Below are 23402 nucleotides of genomic sequence, written 5' to 3'. Positions count from 1 at the left end.
TAGGCTTTTCTTTAGTTTTTTAGTTTGCTTTGGAGTTCAGCTAATATTTCAGCTAAATGCTAGCTGTTTTGGCTAATTTAGATTTCTTTCAGTTTTTTATGCAAATTTGGCATTTTGCTAATATTTTAGACAGGTATCAACTTCAGCATTTTTAGCTATCAATTTCAGCATCTTCAGTGGCCAAATTCAGCTTACAGCATTCACACTAGTATTACTGCAGGTAATGATATATAGTTTTTAAAATGTTTTGGTATTTTTTTTCTATGAAGATTACAGAAATGAATTATTTTAAATTTGGGTTTGTGTGGCCAAAAAAAAAACAGGTTTAACCCTAATGGGTTGGGTCTTCAGAACACTATTGTTCTGATACTAAAACGGAGCGGATGAGGTGGAGTGAAAGAAGAAACGGGTCGCGGTGTGGGCTGCAGGTTTATTTGATTCTGTACATCAACACCTGTGACCGGGCCGGAGGCCCACTTTAGTGTCTGTTGGGATGAGGTTCTGTTCGAGTCGCTCCTTGTTTACATCTAAACATGTCAGGCGGTCGTCTCAAAGAGGGCGGGGCTTTCTCACCCACTGGAATGTTCACTGATTTTGATTGGCAGCTGTAAAGGACACTCCCACAGAGAGCAGGAAGAGCTGCCACCAAAGAGGAGCTGAAGAAGGCTGTGGCCCATTGAGGGCGGGGCTATGCGGATGCTGACCCCGCCTACCCCCCCGTCACCTCAGTTCTGGTTGGGTTCACATTCATGGTACCTGCTTTTTCGTGGTCTTACCTCCGATGGTGCATTCACGGACATCTCTAGATCAGAATTCCTCACCATGTTTGGAGCGCACACCCAGAAACGAGGCGTCCCTGAACGCACCGAGCTCCAGCAAGCACAGGAAACATTCACAATGGAAGCATGAAGGTCGTGCACAGCTGACGAGGCGTTCAGGAACCTGTAGCGGTGAGGTGTGGTGGGTGATAGTGCAGCACAGGAAGAATGTCCACTCACAGTGGAGCGTCCAAACACTTCAGACAGACGTGGAGGACTGAACTTCTAAGTGTCTCACTGGTTATCGGCCGTCAGTGGGCGGAGCCGAGCGTCAGTTTGTCTTAGCATCACCTCTGACCTCATTCGACTTTCCACGTCGGTGACGACTTCGGTGCCAGAGCAGGCAAGAGGAAAGGGCTGTCGGTTTGTGGTTGCCACGCCCCCTGGTCAGAGAGCCTCCTGATTGGCTGTCAGGTACTCCTCCGCCCTCTTGTGGGCCTCCAGGGCTTTGATGGTGTAGACGTCCTGCGGCAGCTCCGACTTCCTCCTCATCAGGACCTTGTCCTTCTTGAGATCCTTCAGACCCTGAAACACACCCCGCCCACGTTCAGCGCGCTCGCCAGAGCCTCCACCAGTGGCGTGTGAGTGAGCGCTCACCTGCGACGCCTCGCTCTCCACCGTCTTCTTCAGCAGCTGGATGTCCTCGGCGGTGGGGGTCTCCGTCTCCATGGAGAACACCCCCACACCTCCATCCCCAAACAGCATGAACTGGCAGGAGGGAGGAGGCGGAGTCAGGAAGCAGCACAGACATGCGAACTCACACCAAACAAGGACTCACCTCCTCCTGTGGGTGGAGTCCACAGCGGAGTGGGCGGAGCTTCTGACTCTGCAAAAGAAAATTAAAAAAAAACATAACCTCAAAAAAACTTCCAGAGTGACTGGGTCTGTTCTGATCCGTTAGATTCTGTCGTTTTGGTCCAGAAGGTATCCGAGTACCTGAGGGTTCTGTTGGGCCAGCACTTCGATTTTCTGCCAGATCTCATCACGCTCCTTCAGCTTGTACTTCTCTCTGCAGAAAACAAACGACCAACATCTGAACGTGAGTCTCCACACAAACAAGAACCAACAATGATGGTTCTGGGAATCCAATCTGTGAGCGTGTTCCTGCTGGGTCCAGCAGGGGGCAGCGTGGCGCACCTCTGCTTCTCAGCCTTGTACTGCTGCGTGCAGTCATCAAACAGCTTCTGGTTCATCTCCATGAAGAGCTTCAGGGCGTTGTAGATCAGCCCATGGATGGTTCTGAGGAAGAAGAGGAGAAGAAGAAATGCTCAGACCTCCAAACAGAGACCTCTGATAGGCTACGGTCACAAATACAACGGCCACAACATGATGGGGAGGCGTCGGCGAAGTCTTCCAAAGACCTTCGGAAAATCGGCGGCGTGATCATGAATGTAGATGGCAGCAGTTAGTAATATAAACGGTCACCATTTACACATTGTCCAATCAGAGCCTGTCGACACTAATCGATGTTGCTGTAAAACGTCTTGCCGGCGCAGCATATGAAATGTGACTGCCGCCTCCCGATTACAAAAAGAGCTGCCACGATTAGTCGACTAATTGACCAATTTAATAGTTGATCAGTCATTACTTTACATTATATGGAGTCAGAGTGTAGTAAAGTTGAACAAAGTTGTGAGCGTTCAGAAAAAAAACCAAACACTTTATTTGAATTTGAGTCAGTGAGATCAAAACTTTATTTTTTTGGTAAAAATTCGTTCCTCGTTTTAGATGCCGACCTCATTAGAGAGTTCAGGAATATACTTTCCATCAAACTCAGTTTGACAGGTGACCTTTGACCTTATAACCCTTTCTATATTAAATTGTTACGACATCTTGAGGGGGGGGGCATGAAAAGTATATTCCTGATCTCTCTCATTTGATTTAATCTTGTTTTAATACCAGAAACTAATGAAGGACAGAAGCTGCAAGATTCATTTAAAGTTTAATAAACTATTATCCTAGTTCTCTTTTTTTTAGTTAGATTAAAGCTAATGACGGTTAAGATGTGTGTTTTATATCCACTTTGCACATGACCCGATTAGGCTACTAGTAAAATAATCGCTTGTGGCAGCACCAATTACAAATGCTGCCACTTATCGAATTTTCTGAAAAACTTGCATTTAGGTTGGTGTGCTGTGGCATCATGGGAAATGTGACCATCGTCTTAGTGCTGCTGGTTTCTTAGGTAAATCTTCCAACAGTGGCCGGTCTCTAACGTCTCTTTCAACTCTTTTTTTTTGGTTTTGGATCTAAAAATTTCAGTTTCAAAACTTGTGGCTCTGTCGGGGCGCGTTGGGGCGGGGCTAACAAAAACAGTTGAGGGTGAAAAAAAGATTTGAAACTGAAAAAAAAAGGTTTGAAATTGAAAGTTTGAGTTTTGAAACCTAAAAATCAGAACATTTGAAGGTGAAAATAATTACGTTTATTTTAAAATAGCACAAAGTTTAGAAGATTTTCACTTATTTTTTTAAATTGTTTTATTTGGGTTTCAAATAATATTGGCCCCAATTTGACTCCGTACCGATCCGGTTGGGGAGGGCTGAACGCACCGATGGTTCAGCACATGAGTTGGAAGTGTGTTTTTGATGATTATAATAGAGTGCGATGACCCCCCCCACCAAACCATGGGCTGACGCACTCATCAGTGCACGTGAGGAGGCTATGTTCTCACCGCCATCACGCCCTCGCTGATGGAAACTGCAGATCCAACGGATCAATCTGAGGTTCAAACTAGGATAATGAACATTCAGCCCCCCCTCCCCCTCATGTCTCATTGCAGTTCTACAGCGTTAATGTCAAACTTCTAGAATAAACCCACAATCTCATTAAAAAAAATTAAACAGGTGATGCACTATGTGCAAGTGTATTACTTGTTCCAGTGGCTCTTTGAGTTCTTGTAGAGGGCGGGGAACATGATGGGGAGGATCTTGGCAGCGTTGTCACTAATCAGACTCATGATGTACTCATTGTTCCAGTAGTACAGGGCTCTCTCTGCCACCTGCAAACAAGCACAAAAACACCATTATTAAAGGGACTACATCCAAAATAAACTTTTAGGAGCTTTTAGGTGTTTTCAAATGTTCATTCCTCACTATGAACAACCCCAAAGAGACATTTTTCTCTCAGCATTCCTCTATAAATTTGCTCTCTGAGGTTTTTAGTTGGTATTTAGTTGAAGGCACGATTTAAAAAGCCAGGAACCATGGCTGAGGTAAGAACAGAGGCTGCTGCTTCTTGCACTAGTGAAGATGACGGCGTCATCAGCATACGTTTGAAATCCATGAATAATATGATGAAGAAAATAAATGAATTTGGTGAATCATTTAAATACATACAAAACAGCAGAAGTCCGAACATTGAGCCCTGAGGTACACCAACAGGAATACCCATAAATACTGATTTGACATCGTCAATGCACACACATTGTTTCCTGAATTCCAAATATGATTTCATCCACTGAAAAACATCCAAAGAAAAGTTAAAATATGTTAATTTAGACAGAAGAATTTAATGTGTTAACTGCTTTTCTAAGATCTATAAATACCGTGGGGAACAGCCCCTTCCAGGAAAACTCTGTGCTGATAGCTCCGCCCCCAGACCAACACAAACACAAACGTTCTCTGTGGAGCTAGTGGTGATCAGCAGAACGCTTAGATGCACAATATGCTCATCCATCTTTGTAAACGCCTCAAGGGTTTCCAGCCACTCTGCAGAAACTATGTCCTGGAAAACGACACAGAATTTATGACTCTGCCTAAAAACATAATAATGACCAGACTACTGGAAACCCTTTGAAAACAGATTCAAGGATGATCAGAACTTCTTTCTGCCTGAACATAGACTGCACACATGTGGTATAAAGCGGTTCTGTTCTGGTACCTGGAAGTGCGGGCTGGAAACACACTTGGCGAGCTGTCTGAAGAGCGGCTCCTGGACTTTAACAAACTCCGATGGCTCAATGACATCCAGAATCTCCTCCAGCTCGTTCAGGAACATCACCTCCTTCGGACTGTGGGTTTTGGGCCAGAACTTCAGCAGACCCATTATCACCTGTTGAGCCACAGAAACGGTTCAGTTTGGAGCCTTCTTCATTCAGGAAACGCAAACTGTGGAGTACGTACAGGCTCCGTCAGACTGCTGTCCTTCTCCAAGAACTGGACCACACAATACGCCAGCTGCAGACAAACAAGAGATGATCAGCAGCAAACACACATCAGTGTACTGAAGGGAGACGCACAAGAGATCAAAAACACTATTTAGGTCACAGGCCGAGCAGGATAAACATTTATTAAACACACTGAAACTACATTTTTAAAACTTGAAAGCGTAACTTTTTAACATCATTATGAACTAGATATATATCATTACCTGTGATAATGCTAGTCTGAATGCTGTAAGCTGAATTTGGCTGCTGAAGATGCTGAAATTGATAACTAAAAACACTGAAGCTAATAGACAGCTAAAATATTAACTAAATGCCAAATTAGCCTTAAAAATAATAATAAAAAAAATAAATTAGCCAAAACAGCTAGCATGTAGCTGAAATATTAACTAAACTCGAAAACAGCCTAAAAGATCTTAAATGCCATAATAGCCCAAAAAAAAAACGTAACTTTTTTAACATAATTAGGAATAATAAAAAACTCAGGAATATTATTTTCAGAATAAATCAATTTAAAACTTAAATAACTTTCAATATTTTACTCTGTAAAAATATATTTTGTCAAAATTATACAAGTTAGAAATAAGAGCAAGATAACATCAGACCAAATGACCTGGAGGGCCGGATTCGGCCCCCGGGCCTCAACTTTGACACTTGTGATCTAGACACTGTTCTAATTCAAATACTGTAAATTAATAAATAATTACTTAGTTGCCAATTAATATTGTGCATTTTTAAACAATAAAGTGGCTCTTTTTGGGTTAGGGTTTGTGAGAAACTAGAGCAAAAAGCTCTTTCAGTGTTAAAGGCTGCAGCTCTCTGCACCGTGGAAGAGTGGAACAACTCAGAACGTCATGAGGGAAGAACATATGCACTGCTGTCTTTGAAATTCAGACCAAATAGGAACAGCATCCCTAACTTATTGTGAGTTTTTATCGTACAAATACATACCTGAGGGTGGTACACGCTCAGCGACTTGACTTTGTGCAGCGGCAGCAAAACTCGGATCAGAAACATCTTATGTTCTTCTTTCAGCGGCAGAGCGAAGCCATTGATGATGCTGAGAAACACAAACCATGTTAGACACAAATGTGCACGTTTGTGTGTGTGTGTGTGATTCTGTGAGTGTGTGATACCTGCCCAGAATCTCCAGCAGCTCAGCGATGCCGTTGTGATGCTCCGTCTCGTAGATGAACCTGCAGAGACACACCTGTGAGCCTGCAGCCTCCTGCACAGACGTGGAGGTTCTCACTCGGACCGACACGATTAGTCGACTAATCGACTATTAAAATAGTCGAGGACTAACTTCATAGTTGATTAGTCGTGACTTTATAATATATGGAGTCAGAATGTAGTAAAGTTGAAAATTATAATGGTATTCTGCTAGCTTTTTGGACTATTTTATGGTTTTTAGGCTAATTTGGAGTTTAGCTAATATTTCAGCTACATGCTAGCTGTTTTGGCTAACTTAGGCTTTTTTTTGGGCTAATTTGGCATTTAACTAATATTTCAGTTGGCTATCAGCTTCAGCCTTTTCAGCTATCAATTTCAGCATCTTAAGCTGCCAAATTCAGCGAACAGCATTCACACCAGCGTTATCTGTGATACTGCGACTGTGAATATATCTAGTTTTTAGTTAGTTTAAAGCTAATGATGCTTAAGATGTGTGCTTTACATCCACTTCATACATGACCCGATTAGTCACTATTAAAATGACCGTTTGTGGCAGCACTGGTTCTCACCTGTAGAAGATGTTGTTGATCTGCCGCCGGATGTAGGCGCGCAGGCCCAGGAACTTGCCGTAGATGCGGTGCAGAATCGTCTTCAGGAAGTCTCTCTCTCGAGGGTCTTCGCTGTCGAACAGCTCCAGGAGCTTCAACACAAACGGACGGTCAGGATGCAGACGGTCACCTGCAGCCTCAGGTGAACGCTCAGAGAAACTCACCGACAAAACAAACTTTTGGTCGATGTACTTTTTGGCAATGTTTGGCTGGAAGTCTGGGGACTCGAGGAAGCGGAGGAAGAACTCGTACACCAGCTGTGGAGCAGACGGACGACGGTGAGGGAGGAAACACGGGTCGAATTCTTCGGGTCAGAACTTTAGCATTAAAGGATGCAAAGAACTGTACGATACATTTGATCATCCGCTTGTTTAAGGTGTTAACAGACACACGCCTTTAAAATCTATCTTCTAACATGAGATTGTTTTTGTCAACGTTGTCAACAAGTTTCCAGAAGAACAAAATGTGTTTCCTGATCTCATGTTTTTGTATGGAGAAAGTTGACTCATCCAATTCTGGGTATTTGTAACTTTTTTTTGCGTAACTTTGTGTATTTACAATTCACACCCCCAAAACTTTAAATTACAGTAGCTTAAAACTAACTACACACAAATGTATATACAAATATGCACCAATCTATGCAGTCAAATCTGAATCTGCTTGAAGTGAATAAAAAACAAGGATTATAAATTTGAAAAAAAAAATTGATAATTTGAAAGCGATTTTAAAATGAAAAATAAATATTGTAAACTTGAAGGAATTATTGAAAATTTGAAAAAAATATACTGAGAACTCAAAAAAATTCTGAAAATTAAAAAAAATGTAAATTTTAAAAGTGAATAAAAAAACTAAAACTGTTACCAATTAAAAAAAGTTTATTTGTACTTTCAACTTTCCTTTTTTTGTTTCTCCCTCTTGTTTTTCATTTTTCTGTTTTCAGTTTCAGTTCAGAGTTTTTGAGTTTTCGCTGCCAAGCTGAGCCAAATTTTACATGGGGGCGGGGCTTTGAGCTCATTGGCTACCGAGACACATTTCCCATGATTCCCTAAGATGCAACGGTGATGTGACGTCTTTTCTGTCTGTTTCTGTCTCCGCCTGTGTCGCCTCATTCCAGCCAAGCTTGGTGAGAAGTATCACTACTACGGAGTTCACCCTGGCTAATATCACGGTGCAGCTTTCACACTCTCGCCATTTGGTGCATTTTTTTCAGCGCGACTTTGCTGCTAATCTTGTCGATCAATCTCCTCCGTGTCGTTCTTCACGCAGACGGAGCTCGAGCAGCGTTACATAAATCTTCATCGTGATTAGATCCTTGTTTTCATCAAAATGCTAGATTTATTTTTCTATGAAAGTTTGAAAAGTGGGAATAAAAAATGAGAGAAAAGAGTGAAAATATTCATGTGTTTTCACTCCATGGGAAACATGTCCTGCTAGCCAATGAGCTCAAAGCTCCGCCCCCATGTGAAATTAGGATCAGATCAGCAGTGAAACTCTGAGTAGAAAGTGAAGATTATGAAAAGCAAATAAAAAAACTTGAACATCTAAACAGCAGCTGTTACTAATGGATGCATTATGTTTCAATTGGCAAATTTACATTTTAAAGCTTTTAAGTTTTTTTTATTTTTATTTGCAATATTGCAATAATTTTCACGTTTTATTTCAAGTTAGGTGGGGGCGGCGTACAGCACCTGCAGGTGGGGCCAGGCTGCCTCCAGAGTGGGCTCGTCTTCCTCGGGGTCGAACTCGGCGCCGGTCGGGTTGGAGGAGGGGGGGAGTGTCCGGAACAAGTTCACTGAAAACTGCAGACACAGAGACAGAACCCGGCTCAGGATCCTCTCATCTCAACGTCCCGTCCTGCCCGGCCCGCCGCCTCACCATGATGACGGCCTCGGGGTAGATGGCCTCGGTCAGCACGTCGCTGTTGTGCGTGATGTACTCCACCATTTCGTTAAGCCCCGCCCTCTTCACTTCCTTGTACTTGAGGTCGCTGAGCGGGTCGCTGACGAAGTCGAAGAGCACGCAGCACTGCCGCAGCTTCTGCACGAACAGCTCCTCCCGCTCCACGGGGGGGGCATCTGAGGCAGAGGAGATGATGAGCCACAGACTAACAGGGTTCTGGTCCGGTTCTGGTGGGGTTCTGGTCACCTTTGAGGGCGGGCAGCTTCTGCAGCTCCCGGTTCCTGGTCAGGCTGAAGCGGGACGAGCTCTGGCGCCGCTCCTTCTTCACCAGCTGGGGACCCCCGGAGTACTTGATCTTGTTGAGCTGGGTGGGAGGGGGCGTGCTGTTGCTGGAGCGCTTGCTGTTGCCCTGCTGGTGTGGGGGGTGGGGGGGCGCACAGGTGAGCACACGCAACGATCACACCGGAAGAACAGGTGAATTACCGACCAAAAACTGAGAAATCTCTCTTACAAACAGACCTGACAGTCCCTGAACGCATCACTGAGTCACTAAAGGGCAGTGCTGGGCAATATGGATAAAATAGTATATCACAACATAAATTATTTTAGATCAAATAATTATATTTATTACGATATACTAAAATAAAATATATTTTCAGGTACTCTCTGAAAAAAATTGACAAAATGTTATAATGTCATTATTACTTTTCTCTGACTTTATTTTTTCAAGTAAAAAGTAACGCTATCGTCACAAATGAGAAACATTTTTGCACAAAATGTCAGGAATAAAAATAAATAAAAACGATACGACACGTAGGCTGTAATAAGTAACTGAGTACTCGAATACTTACGATTATGACTGCCACAAAAGATTATTTTATTAGTCGATTAATCACAGATTATTTTTCCTGATTAGTCGACTAATCAGATCATGAGCAAACTGTATGTAAAACCCACATCTTAACCATCAACAGCTTTAAACTAAAAATAAAGACGATAAAGATGATAGTTTATTCAACTTTAAATGAATCGTTCAGCTTCTGTCCTTCATTCGTTTCTGGGATTAAAACAAGATGAAATCAAATGACAGAGATAAGGAATATACTTTCCATCAAACTTGTTTTGACAGATGCCCCGCCCCTCAAGACGATGTAACAATTGAATATAATTTTTATATATAAAGGGTATATAGGGTCAAAGGTCACCTGTCAAAATGAGTTTGATGAAAGTATATTCCTGATCTCTCCAATGAGGTCGGCGTCTGAAACAAGGAACTATTTCTCACTAAAGATAAAGTTTTGGTCTCACTGACTCAAAAATAAACATTCAACTTTACTACACTCTGACTCCATTGAATATAAAGTAACGACTATTAAATTAGTCGTCGACTATTCTGAAATATTTGCTAGATTCCAAAATAGCCTAAAAAATAAAAAAGGCTAAATTATCCAAAATAGTTAGCATGCAGCTTAAAATTGGGCTAAACTCAAAATTAACCTAAAACAATAAAAAAATCCTAAATCAGCCAAAACAGCTGGCATGTAGCTGAAATATTAGCTGAATTCCAAAACAGCCTAAAAATAAAATTTAAAAAAGTTAAGTTAACCAAAACAGCTAGCGTGCTCTGAAATATTAGCCAAACTCCAAATTAGCCTAAAAAACCTTTAATGCCAAAATAGTCCAAAAAGCTAGCAGAATACTATTATAACTTTCCACTTTACTACACTCTGACTCCATATAATATAAAGTAATGACTAATCGACCATTGAATTAGTCGCCGGCGACTCCCGATGCCATCAAGCAGTAGTAGCGCCAAATTAGGATACACATGTCACTTCCTTTTCTTATTCCATGACTTGCCTTAGATTGGTTTGTTGTTTAATAAAGTATTTGTGATTTCTATCTATCAAACACGGAAACCTCCTCCCGCTGAGATCAACATGACACCTTTTAATGAAACCAAACAGAAGGCCGTCTGTTCTCAGCAGGAATGAGAAATGGGTCAAGTGTGAAGCTATAAGACCTGCTGAGGACCAGGCCACGCCCCCCCCTCTCCCTGCGCTCATCGGGGGAGCCTGCTGGCGCCCTCTTACCTCATCAGAGTTCTCCGAGGCGGCATCCTTCCCGCTGCTGCTGCTCTTGCTGCTCTTTGCAGATTTGCCCGTTTCCTGCAGAGACGCAGACATCCAGAAATGAAGCTCCTGCTGGTCCCACTGATGACTGCCTACAGGTGGGCCTCAGGTCTGTCTGTGACTGGGGGACGGGGGACTCGTGAGGCCAAAAGGCTCATGTCCAGAAAATGCTATGATAGCCTCCTAAGCTTTAGGAAATAAGAGTACATTATTTCATATGGAGAGAAAACAGACCCAAAGGGTTCGAGTGTGCATAGTTCTTGATTTGTAACTCATACAATACATAGATGGTGAGTATTTGCCAGTGTATTTTCAAAAACTTACAAAATACAATTTATGCATGCATAACTTAAAATTATATCAGCTAGAAATTTACTATGCATACAAATTATAAATAGTACAGATACAAAACCACATTTACATCAAATCAGATTTGAGGCTCTTTCTATGGAGCTAAATTGTAGCCAATATTATTTGAAACCCAAATAAAACAACTTGAAAAAAATATTGGTGTTTGGCCAAAACATGTTTTTTTAATGTATGGAACTTTTTACTATTCTAAAATAAACTTAATTATTCTCAGCTTCAAATTTTGTTTTTTAGGTTTCAAAACGCAAAATTTCAATTTCAATTTTTTTTCAGTTTCAACTCTTTTTGTTTTATTTATTTATTTATTTATTTTGCTTTCAATCTGAAAATTTCAGCTTCAAAACTTCTGGCACCATTGTGGCACTTTGGGGCGGGGCTAACCAAGAGTTAAACGTGAAAAAAAGAATGACATTGAAATTTTGAGTTTTGAAACCTAAAAACAGAACATTTGAAGCTGAAAATAATTACCGTATTTTCCAGGGTATAAGTCACTTTTGGGATGTTGAGACTTGTGACATTTAGGAAGGAATCCGGCAAGCATAGCTAAAATAAATAAAATAAAATAATACTAATCTTTTGATGTGTGTAAGAAAAATATCAAAGTTTAAGAGGAAAACAATCAGATTCTCTTCCATGTTTGTTTTGGACAACACTTCTGCTGCTGCTGTCAGAAGCAAATACTTATACTCAAATGCAGTGCCCTCTAGTGGTTGTTAGAGGAAACAACTGCAAAAGGAAAACCGCTATTTACTGGAAAAATAACAAATGTACAAGCTTATTTATGTCTAATAAAACACAAATAAGTTGCTCCTGAGTAAAATATGGCTGAACTAGCTAAACTATGAACAAAACTGTGACTCATTCTCCAGAAAATATGGTAAGTTTATTTTAGAATATCAAAAAGTTTCAGACCGTAACATAAAATTTTCTTATCAGCCGCTTTATACTTAGATCGTAGGTAATATCTGGTAAAAACCTGACATTTTTTCCACTTTCTTAAACAGATATGCTTTAATGACTATATTAAAAAAGTATAAATAAGTGTTTAAGAAACTGGAAATAATTTAAAGTTTTACAAGAAAAGAAAATTTTAACCTTTTAAAGGGACTGATAAGAAAACTCTAATGACCCAGCATTAAACGCATCATTTAGATACAAAACTCGGGATTGCTGTGTACTTCTCAAAGATATGTATGCATAGTAAGTTTTAAACTGGTGTAATTATAAGTGCATAAATTATATTTTGTACATTTCTGATACTTAACAGTACATGTGAATACACAGTTGCAAGTACACACAGTTACGCACAATGAGGAATTACGCACACACAAATCCTGCAAGTCTATTTTCTCTCCATAATTTTAGCACAAATGTTAACTCCAACTTAAGAGGAAATGTGTTTGAATTCTGTTGTTGTTTTTTTAGTTAAATTTATTGGAATGTTCTACTCATTTTGCTGTAGTAAATCAGGGGCGGAGCTACGGGGGCCAACCCCCTTGCCCCCTTGTAGCTCCGCCCCTGACTAGATACAAGTCTTAAAGTGTTTACTTTTGATTTATTGATTTAAATAAAAGTGGGTCTAAAAAATCTGTAAATCTGGAGCGCAGAGGGTTTGAATCTGCCTTGCTCAGGTGACTCACTGAGCCATGAAGCAGCAGACCGTCCGATTCTACGGAGGGAGGATTCATGGACCAGAACTGGACACCCAACATATAATTCATCAGCGATCGATCAGCTGATCAATGAAACGTTCCAGTCGCTGCGTTCCCGCGTCTAACTTTTGACGTGTCACCGACCCGGGGAGGGGACGGCGGGGGGGTTCCGGCCTGTTACCGGCGCCGTCTCCCGGTAATTGACCGGTCGCGGCAGCCGCGCAGGTAGTAAAACTGCGCTGGAGGCAAGGCGCGCCTCCACAGCCGCCTGTTGTCATGCCCGCCCGCGCAGGTGAGGAGGGCCCGCGCGGGGACACTCTGCTCTCCCCGGGTCAGGGATGCAGGGAGGCGGGAGCGAATCCTCCCGGAGCTCCAGCGGGAGGAAAGCGGGTTTCCGCTAAACACCCGGAGGCCGGTGCCGTTTCGGAAAACGCGCTGAAGTGGCGCAGACGGCCCCGCGGCTGCAGGACGCCTCCAGCCGCCGCTAGCAAGGCCTGCTCGGCTAGCAGGCTAGCTTCCCAGCGCTCGGTGAAGCCCCGCGCGCGTCACGCAGCTTCTCCGGCATTTTCCTCCATGAAAGACACCCAGCTGCCTCCCTACAGCCGCCGGCCTACCTTCTCCTTCTTGGTTTTGTTTGGCATTTTGTTTGCGCCGCAGAGATTGTCCACCGAGACTTCGGGGTGTTCCTCCGCGGGACTCAGATGCTGTCACTCGGTCTGTCTGAGCTCCCTGCGCCCGCTCCAGTCACGGCGAAGCTGATTGGCTGGCTTTCTGCACATCTACCTGGCGACGAGAGCGGGGATTTTTCTGATTGGCTGACGCTTGTACAGCGAGGGCGAGGCTGCAGGGCGACCAGGCAAGTCTGGAGTCTTCCCCAGCAACAAAACCCCTTCCACCTGGCTGTAAGAAGCCGAACCGAACCAGAGTTCGGACTCAGTACAGAAAAAATATTCAAAAATGTTACTAAACTTCTTTCTGATGCAATATCCTTGTTAGAAAGATCAAATGTATTTCTTCTTTTCCTTTGAAAGTGTAACTAGAATACATTTGTCTTTAAGGAAAGGTTTACTATGGGGTAATAAAACAGTCCAAATGTCAGGTTGGATCCGGTTCAGGTACTGGACCTTATCTGATCAGAATCTGCATATGTTTTTAAGCGTCATAGATTATATTTTCTGAACAAATCTGTGATGACAAACCCTCTCCTCGCGCCGCATCAGGAACCATCAGTGGCGATGAAGAAACTCCATTGAGAGTGGATAAAAACCTCCTGACCCGGTCCATTTGTGCCACAATCACCATTCAGGGGAGTCCTGGCAGGTCCAGCAGCAAAGAGACACATCTGGATCAGCTGGACTCCAGAACCTGCAGAACCACAGACACCTGAGCTCACCACAACACAACTCTGACAAACAGCACAAAGTTTATTAAAACTACATTACCTGCAATGCAAGTGTGAATCTTGTTGCTGGAAATGGTGAAGGAATTTGCTAAACGACAAAATAAAAAAAACAAAATTAAGTTTGTCCAAATATGACAAAAATAGACTAAAAAGATGGAGAAACTTTTAATTTTTTTTATAAATAAGCTGCCTTGTTCCTGTTTAGATTATTCATCTCATAAAAGGCTTTAAAGCAAAGAGCGACGGCTCCTAAAAGTAGCTTGTTTGATAATAAACTTTATGATGGGGAAATAGTTGTTGACCTGTCGTTCAGGTCATAAGGCAATATATCTTTAAAAGCATAGAAACAAACAAAAAAAAGCTTAAAATATTGAAGAAGTCTGAGAATAACAATCTGATCAGCGGAAAATGTTGAGCTTTGACTTAAAATGTGTTTACTTGTAACAAAAATACTTCTTGATAATTGCTTCTTTCTAAAACATCTTGCATAAACTGCCTAAAGTATTTTAAAATAATAAATGGAAAAAATATATTAATTTGGTTTACTATCTTCAAAACGTAAAAAGAATTCTAAATGAGCTTAAATTTGAAGTATTTGTGGGAGCACCAATACCTGAAACTGACTATCATATATATTTGATATTATGCTAATCTGATAAATCTGCATGGGTACTGAAAAACTTCTACACAAATGTATAGATATCATCTCTTTATTCAATACCAACCATGGACATATTTAAGCATAACATTATATACAGCATGTATATAAAGTTTGTTTTTCATTACATTTTCTATAAATATAGATGCACATTTCTTTCTGCCTACCATTCTTTATGTTTTCCAATCCATCTATGAACTGAGGTTTGATCTTTTTTGTTTGCATTATCTGTCATTGACATGAAATTTACCGATTATAAATAAAAACCTCATTACCTGAGAAAAGTGTTTGTTTAGCTTTGAGTTAACGTGCGCACATCTAAAAGCAAACACTTGAAGACTTGAATTAGAACTAAAGGAGAAGCTGAAATCTTGCAGTAACTTCTTAAAGTTTTTGAAGACCAAAATATTCTAGAAATGCATAATAACTTCTATAATGCATAAAATAGGTGAGATGTATCCTAAAAAACCTGAAATACAACAAATGCACAACAAAGCTTAAAAAATGAACTGAATGATATTGACCAGCTGGTAATAAAAAGATAATAAAAAAATATGTACAGTAGAAGTAAAATGTGTTAAGATCAACTTTTAGACATAACTGATAATAAAAGGGTAAAATATTTAACAACATAATTCTTAATTTTTTATTTATCTGTTTAGCTGCAGCAATATGCAGCTTTAGTCACTGAACTCCAAAAGGAATTCGGTAATAAAAATGTTATTTGTCTGATTCAAAAAATCTTCATGTAAAATTGGTTTTTGTTCCCTTCAAACACATTTTCATAACATCAAAATACATGTTACCTATCAGACTGTGAAGCCCTGTAAAAATCCCAACCTTTTGGACTACAATGTGTGCTAGCTTCACATGTCAGGAGTCAAATTTGTTCTCACGATCATAAATTAAAGACGAGATATGGAACGACGAACAGGTCACCAGATTTAAAATGGCCACGTTTAAAGGAGGAAGTTTGTCTCAGATTTGGTGTCCAAGGGAGAAAAAAAATGCTCCACAGTTTGAGGACAAGAGTGTATTACACTGTAGAGGCATTTTCCTACTATTAGCTAAAAAAAATACCTGTGTGACAAACGTTGGTGGAATTATGGCAATTTATCAGGAAAAATGTGTTCTTAAATACAGCTCTAAATCCTGAAAATCCTCTCCATTGAGCTCCATTATAAGTCCACTCAAATGTTCATAAACCTAAAATTGTGTTAAAACCTTCATAATTATTAGAAAGATAAATATAACTAAAATAGCCTAATCTTTGCTGAACATTTTTAAACTTGAATGGCTTTCTAGCTGAAACTATGCAAATCGCATAAAGGTCTTTGAGGAAGGTAAACACTTACCCGTTCATTCCAATGGGGCGGAAATATTCATATTTTGTTGATAGAAGTGGAAATCTCCTGAACAAGTGAGAGTTTTGACACCAGAAAAGCTAAAATAGATTTAAGAGTTGCTTTATGCAAGCTATGTGAAAATAAAAAACTAGCCAGAATATTGAGTTACTTTTTGAGATTTTTTTTAAAACTACTTTTTAACTAGTTTGATTAATCCACAAATTATTTTTTTAATTTATATTTTGACAGATCGTGTCAATACATAAAACAACTTAGAACTTCATGTCTACAAATATTTGGATTTCTAAGAAAATGCTGTGATGTAAATTGAATATTTTGAGAAAGGAAATATATCATGTTCCTGTTACAGTAGAGGCTAAGGGGGTGCCTTGATGCCCTCTTAAAATTTCAAAATTCAACTGTAAAAAGGCTAATTTAATTATGAATATTCTATAATATTGTTATATCAGCCACCAGGACGCAACTGAATGTTTGCTGGTGTTTTTTGTCTGAACTAGGCTGGCAAAATAAATTGAAAATGTATCATTATCGCAATATCAGCAAAAAATGTCGTAAACTGCTATAAGTGGTTACCTTAAATGCTAACACATGCTAAAACAAGGGTGTCGAACTCAATCGCAGAGTGGGCCAAAATCCAAAACACACCTTAGGTCGCGGGCCGAACAGGAGAAACATTTATTAAACACTCTAAAACTACATTGGACACATTTAAAACCGTAATTTTTTTAACATATGAACTAGATATATAACAATGCCTGCAATAATGCAAGTGTGAATGCTGATATCTGAAAATGCTGAAGCTGATAGCTAAAAATGCTGAAGGTGATAGTCAGTTAAAATATTAGGTACATACCAAATTAGCCTAAAAAACAAACAAAAGAACTTAGGTTAGCCAAATCGCTAGCATTTAGCTGAAAAAAATAGCTAAACTTCAAAATAGCCTAAAAACTGAAAAAAGCCTAAATTAGCCAAAACAGCTAGAATGTTGCTGAAATATTAGCTAAACTCTGAAATAGCCCAAAACATCTTAATAAATGCCCAAATACTCCAAAAAGCTAGCAGAAACCAATTTTTAAAACTTTAGATGTCCATGGCAGACATAAAATCCTGTCCACCTTTGTCCACTTTTGTCATGGAAGGAATTACACATCAATATATGGGTGGAGTCATCTGGACCACAGAGATAGCGGAAGGAGGGCCGGATAGAATTACCCGGAGGGCCGGATTTGGCCCCTGGGCCTTGACTTTAATATGTGTGCTAAAACAATTCAACAAATAGTATTCAACAAGTAGTTTCTGCCACACATTTGACCAATCAGTTGGCTCCTTTCAGATGCTGCCTCCTACCTACATACATTAAGTTATGTTGACTTTTATTTAAGTTTATTCTTCATTTTTTTCAAATCATATCATCATTGCAATGTTGATCACTGATATCCCACTTTGCAAATATCATGAAGCCCTAGTCTGAACTGTCTTAAAGAAATTGCAGGCGAGTACGGAAGTTTTCCCAATAACTCCCTGATCCAGGTCTACACCCAAACCAGCAGCTGCTGGTCCCTGCTCTTAACAACTGAAAGCCTGAAACTCTTCAGGTTTGTAATCTGAAACTAATCAAGAACTGATACTGTATAAAAACAAAAATAGATTAAAAAAAATACAGCTAAACACTAAATAGAGGAGCTCAACAATCGACAAGAAGAACCTCAAGTTTCTTCTCAGAGTTTTCTTCATGCAACCTCTTATTTTTTACGAACCAGTGGATCTCTGGTTATTGGAACACGACCAGATCCAACACCCACTTTCTTAACCTCAATGTGGAGAAGTGGAGAAGCCTCCGGTAAGTCGGTGGTTGCACTGGGCAGGACTGTGCCTCTCCTCATTTCAAGTCCATAGCCATCAAATCCTGGTGAAGTTTGTGCCTCGACTTCAGTGACTGACATGAAGAGACTGGCTGCTTTTCCTCCACCAACTTTTATTAAAACATGAGTCGAAGGAACAAATCTAACTGGAGGAACCATTGACCGGCCGAGCTGACACTTGCCAAGTACATCATAGACAAACACGGAAAGTCGGTCATCAATCATGAAAGAAAATAACGACAGTGTACATCGTGATGCTATGTGTAGACGCTAACAAGGAACGATCAGCCTATTTCTCCAGAACCCATCTTAGTTCTCATGAGTCCACCAATGATTCAAAGAAGATCCTACTTACAAACATGAATGTGAAAGTAAATACAAAAAATAGTTGTGAATTCCTTCAGAACCTCAGCAGTGACCCGTTCATTTTCTATGAGGCTAGAGGGGAGATCAGAGTGATCCAAAATGAGAAGAGTGAGGTTAATCCAAACTCTGAAGAGTATTGAACATCTGAGGGTCAAAGTTTCTGCAGTCTGAGGTCCCTTGTGTTTGCCAGCTGCCTTCAGTCCAGTTGGAACTCATAAAATCCAGTCCTGATCGGACACCCACAATGTTCCTGCAGCTACTCAAAGTTAAAATCAAACCCAAAGTCCAGGGAGGTCATGTCGGCCGGAAGGCCCAGAGTTTCTGTAGTCACTTCGATCAAGGGCTGATCCTCCGAGAGTTGAGTTCCAGATCCTGCATTTGACGTTTCCACGCCCTTACTGTCCGAGTTTGTAGCGTCAGAGTCCCCTGAAGCCTGCTCTGGCTCTGGATCGGAAAGATTCTGCTGCTGCTGGTGGCGGGTCTGGTATCTGGTCTGAGAACGGGTTTGTCGAATCGGCCTTGAAGGAGGAGTGGTCTTCTTCGCGGCTGCTCCCTTACCTCTGGTTCTAGGACCAGGTTTGGGTTTAGGCTCTGGAGTGGCCTCTGGAGTGGCCTCTGGAAGGGGCGCGGCATCGTGGTCAGGCTGGGCTTCAGACTGAGGTTCTGAAAGGGGCTCAGAAGTTGGTTCCAGCTCTGAGAACCTGTTTGGGACTGTGTGCGATTGAAGTTTAGGAGAGGGAGGATGGTTTTGAGAGGAATTCTGCGCCTCACGTGGAGCTGATGGTTCTGGTGAACCAGAATCAAAGGCTGAGGTGGACTGAAGAGACCAAACTGATGTGATCTGAAGGTTGGAGTTGGGCTGCTTTTGAGGACTTGTTAGAGACTCGCTGGAGTTTGTCCCGGAAGCCACCGCCTCCTTGGTTGTAGGTTGGGAAGACTCCATCTGAGCCTGGGGTCCAGATGGAGTCTGGGGTTTATCTTGGTGCTGAAGTTGTGGCTTTTGTTGGCACTGAGCTGGAGGGTCCGGCTGGGTCTGTGGTCGAGGTTCTGATTGGGCTTGAGGCTGGACCTTGACAGTCTCAGCTGCTTTGAGCGGAGCTTTCCCGTTGCTGATTTTTTCAGCTCTGGTGTTGCTTTCTTGTCTGGAGAAAGAGGAGGGGCCTGACTGACCACCACTGTTGTAGAAAATACCAAACAACTGCTGGGCTTCGGCTGCGGCCAAGTTGCTCTTTAACTTTTCGGACTTGGGAGCCCCATCAGCTTTGAGCATAAAGGGTGGAGGCTTAACAAACACGGTACGGGTCTGCTCGTTGTCAGGAACGCCGGGAGCTGCCACGTCAGAGACAATTTTTATCATTGCTGGTTGAACCGTTGAAGCCTTGGGGGTAGCAGCAGGTTCAGTTTTAGCTTGAGAGGATGAAAACTTCGCCTCTTTTTGGACACCTATAGGTGTAGATGTTCCTGACTGAGTAGGAGAGGGTTTGACTACCTCTGGGGCAGAATTAACCACCATCGGTGCAGGCTTTGGCTCGAGTGGAGCCGGTTTGGATACCTGTGAAGTCGGCTTAGGATCTGGAGTTGGAGGCTTTGACTGAACCAGTGCAGGTTTTGACTGAGCCGGTGGGAGCATTGACCGAACTGGTGGGGGCATCGACTGAACTGGTGGGGCCATCGACCGAACTGGTGGGGCCATTGACCGAACTGGTGGAGGCATCGACTGAACTGGTGGGGGCATCGACTGAACTGGTGGGGGCATTGACTGAACTGATGGGGCCATTGACTGAACTGGCGCGGGCCTCGACCAAACTGGCGGGGGCATTGACTGAGCTGGTGGGGTAAGTCTTGCTTTGGGAAATTGTGGCTTTGATCCAACAGGGCTGGGTACAGAAGCGGGTGGAAGAGAAGAACCTCCTCCCGCAGGTGAAGGATTTAACATCGAGGGAGGAAGCCTAGGCCCAAACGGTTCTGCTTTAGTGGCCGTGGGTGAAACCATTGGCTCAAATGGTCCAGGTTTGATGAACTGTGGAGGCGGTGTTGGTAACAGTGGAGTCTTCGGAGGGTTTCCTATGGGCCCGGGACCAGGGGCGGATCCACTGCCACCCTGGGGCCTGATGTTGAGGAAGGTGTTCAGGTGCGCAGGTTTTCCCGTCATTGCAGGTCTCCTCTGCTGTGCAGCAGGTGCGGGAAGGTTTGGACGGATTCGTCCGCGGTTGGATGACCATGAAGCTGAGGGCTGCCCTTGCTCCGCAGCAAACTTCAAGGCCAGATCCTTTGCGAAGTTCATGGAAGTTGTGAGGGCGTCATCAGTGGAGACTTTGTCCTCCTTCGACGCCACCTCGTCTTCTTTCATGAACTCTGCCGCTGCTTTCTGAGCTTCCTTTGCCAGCTGGTTCTCCTTCTTCTTCCAGGTAAACTTTCCAAAGGAGGTGCCGGTGGCTCCGGGAGTTGGTTTGGGAGGCTCCAGGCCCTGCTTGCGGAGCTTTGCCCTCATGGCTGGGCTTGGTCCACAGAAGATTTTGGGCAGTTCGTAAGGTTTCGGAGGGCTGGGTTTCACCTCCTGTACGTCTGCCTCTGGTTTTTTAGGGGGTTCCCACTCAGGCTTTGGCTTCCCTTCATCTCTCTCCCTGGATTTGACATCGGAGTACTTGCTTGCATGCTTGTACCTGTCCTGACTCTCGCTGGAATCATATTTTGGACGATCTGAATAGCGGTCGCTCTTATCTCTGCGGTAGCGGTAGTCGTCATCCCTGCTGTTTCTATAGCGGGATGCCCGGTCATCGTCCTCTTTGCTGTACCGAGTTTTGTCCTCCTTCCTGCTGTAGGAGGACTTCTCCTCTTCCATGTTCTTTTTTAGATCTTCCTCTTTCCTAACCTGTTTCCACTTATCTTCAGCTTCCTCCTGCTTAACTTTAGGTTTCTCCTCTTTCTGCACAATCTCCTCTTCTTCCTCCCTCTTCTTCTCCTTGTCCTTCTTGTCTTTTTTGTGTTTTATCTTTTCCTCTTTGTCTCTGCTGCCTTTCTCGTCGTCATCATGCTTGCGCTTTTTGCCGCTCACATCCATGGCCAGGCCCGCTTGCCGGTCCAGGTTCCTCCTCTGCTCGTACAGTGGGTTCTCATACATTTGTTTCTGGCAAAAGAAGACAAATCAGAGCTCAAAAGAATGAAACTGCACAAAAGGAGACTTGTTCCTTCAGGTGCATACCTTGTACTTCTCGTTGTGAGCATGCGTGACCACATGCTCCTCGGCACAGATGGCATCTCCATAAAACTCTTTGCACAGCAGGCAGAAGAATCCTCTGACGGGAACCATGAACTCCGAACCTGCAGCCAAACAAAGATGGCAGGCTTTGAACAGTCAGGAAGGGATGGAAATCAACTGCAATGATGTTTACCTCAAGCTCTGATTGCAGAACCTGTTGGGATAAGAAGTGGGTCAGAGACAAGCAAGCTTACAAAGAGTTAAGGAGATGGTAAAGATCTGTGGGGTCATTTCAGAGCAGGAACTGGTAGGATAGTGTGGAAGCTGCTCAAGAGCAAAGGCTTTCTTCTGATGAGTCCAACAGAATGAGAGTGAAAGTGCTTTTCCAGCGGGGGAGGCTGACACATGAAAACAAGTGAAATGACATCAGGAGTGTCCGCTGAGCTCTCTCCATTAGCCCTTATTTCATTATGAGCCTGAACCTGCAGCAAAAATCCACCCTGAATGCAACCTGGAAGAAAGACGGCTAACAAGGTTCAGAGGTTCACAGACCACACAAACAAAAATATAAAGGTGTTACAAGAGGAGATGTGGGGTGGCGCCAGTACCTTTGGCAGGTTTGGTTTGCTTCTCCTCCGTCGGTATGCTCTTGGAGATTTTTGCAGGAGTCAAAGCCCAGGGTCGGTGATACGGATCAAGTGTCTGTGGGGAAGCAGGGTGTTAAACGAGGAAACCGGCAGGTATGAACACCAAAATGAATGAGTCTAAACCAGGACCAACGACGGCGTCGCAGGACAAACCTTTCGGTGCACTTTTGAGTGCAAGTGTGTGAAAAAGTCAAACATGGAACCAGAGGTGACGTTACAGTTTTGGCACCAGTGGTTTCCTGCATCGTAGTATTCAAACGGGTCGGGGGCTGGAGTGTGAGCCCCAGCGGTGGCGGGCGGCGTGTCATGAGATGTCCTTTTCGGCGACGGAGTCTCTTTGGCCTGAAAAACAGAGGAAGAAGCGTCAAAAATCGTAGAAAGTGGACTTCAAACAGCTCCAGCAATGAGACAGGAAGTCCCTCACCTTCTCCAGACTCCAGCTCAGCAGGCGGGACCAGCGCCATCGGTCGCTTGCTGCTCCGACGGTATCGCCTACCCGAACGCGCAACTTAAATGCTAAATACACGCGGACTCCTCACGCAAGTCAGAGCCGATGATGGCTAAAGGCTCTTCAACTACACATTAGCGTCGGTAATGTTTGATTGAACACATGCATCGTCAGCAGGGGCATCACTGCAGCTGCAGGGAGTTTACCATCCGAAGAGTTTGTATGATGGAACAACTTTCTCAACAACCACAGAGCAAGCTTGACTGACTCAACACGACAAACACTGAATCTTACCGCAGTCGGAAGAATTTATTTAAAAGAATTGATTTTTTTTCTTCAGTAAAATTATTCTTAAGGAAGTTTATCCAAAACAATAAAAATAATAGTTTGAGATAAAATGCCTTAAAGGGCCTATACCATGAATTTCTTAAGTCTTAGAGTAAACTACATCCATATTTATGATCATGTATTTCCTTTGGCACATTAAAAAAATAATTATTTGTGAAATACGAGTTCTTTTCATTAGTTTTTTCCTACAAGGAAGTGGCGAAGTAAGCGGCTGATCACCACTAGCTGAGCGGAGAAGTTAGCCTCTGATTACTGCTAGCTGAGCGGTGAAGTTAGCGTCTGATTACTGCTA

At 42.6% G+C, this 23402-nt stretch overlaps 2 protein-coding genes and 1 long non-coding RNA gene across 8 annotated transcripts in view; 1 reads left to right on the top strand and 2 right to left on the bottom strand.

The window, feature by feature from the left end:
* Positions 1 to 410: 410 nt before the first annotated feature.
* Positions 411 to 14144, bottom strand: ppp2r5d (protein phosphatase 2, regulatory subunit B', delta). Of its 4 annotated transcripts, none has more exons than XM_036215514.1 (17): positions 14013 to 14144; positions 10754 to 10828; positions 8907 to 9072; positions 8637 to 8836; positions 8450 to 8560; positions 6926 to 7018; positions 6723 to 6853; positions 6117 to 6176; positions 5932 to 6040; positions 4940 to 4993; positions 4698 to 4868; positions 3689 to 3816; positions 1956 to 2057; positions 1755 to 1827; positions 1597 to 1644; positions 1416 to 1526; positions 411 to 1343 (listed from the first exon to the last, which is right to left on the bottom strand). In XM_036215514.1, the coding sequence occupies exons 1-17, from the start codon at positions 14028 to 14030 to the stop codon at positions 1206 to 1208; spliced, it is 1788 nt and encodes a 595-aa protein (XP_036071407.1). In that variant the 5' UTR covers positions 14031 to 14144; the 3' UTR covers positions 411 to 1205. The 4 variants fall into 4 exon arrangements, with proteins under 4 accessions (XP_036071407.1, XP_036071408.1, XP_024153140.1 ...); XM_036215515.1 differs by having other exon boundaries at positions 8907 to 9069; XM_024297372.1 differs by lacking the exon at positions 14013 to 14144 and adding an exon at positions 13428 to 13565.
* LOC118599712 lies at positions 13596 to 14563 on the top strand. The gene is made up of 2 exons (XR_004949191.1): positions 13596 to 13928; positions 14034 to 14563. It is a non-coding gene; the product is annotated as an uncharacterized LOC118599712 (long non-coding RNA).
* Positions 14564 to 18195: 3632 nt separating this feature from the next.
* The window catches only part of znf318 (zinc finger protein 318), a 14876-nt gene continuing 9669 nt past the window's right edge, over positions 18196 to 23402 (bottom strand). For all 3 annotated transcript variants that reach the window (XM_024297282.2, XM_024297284.2, XM_024297283.2), the window contains exons 8-11: positions 22468 to 22656; positions 22276 to 22369; positions 21671 to 21789; positions 18196 to 21595 (exon numbers count right to left, since the gene is read on the bottom strand). In XM_024297282.2, the coding sequence (XP_024153050.1) occupies positions 18725 to 21595; positions 21671 to 21789; positions 22276 to 22369; positions 22468 to 22656 (3273 nt within the window). In that variant the 3' untranslated portion in view covers positions 18196 to 18724. The remainder of the gene's footprint in view (positions 21596 to 21670; positions 21790 to 22275; positions 22370 to 22467; positions 22657 to 23402) is intronic.

The sequence above is a fragment of the Oryzias melastigma genome, linkage group LG15 (genome assembly GCF_002922805.2).
Source record: "Oryzias melastigma strain HK-1 linkage group LG15, ASM292280v2, whole genome shotgun sequence".
Taxonomy (NCBI): Eukaryota; Metazoa; Chordata; class Actinopteri; order Beloniformes; family Adrianichthyidae; genus Oryzias; species Oryzias melastigma.
Note: the sequence above shows the minus strand (reverse complement) of the source record. Positions and strands in the feature narration are given on the sequence as shown.

Excerpts from the sequence above, each read along its gene's own strand:
- ppp2r5d (XM_024297372.1), bottom strand. The coding sequence starts at position 13,454 with ATGCCAAACAAAACCAAGAAGGAGAAG. Across the intron at positions 9,073-10,753 it reads CCTCGGAGAACTCTGATGAG|CAGGGCAACAGCAAGCGCTC; the intron begins GTAAGAGGGCGC and ends CCCCCACACCAG. Across the intron at positions 1,645-1,754 it reads TGGCCCAACAGAACCCTCAG|AGTCAGAAGCTCCGCCCACT; the intron begins GTACTCGGATAC and ends TTTCTTTTGCAG.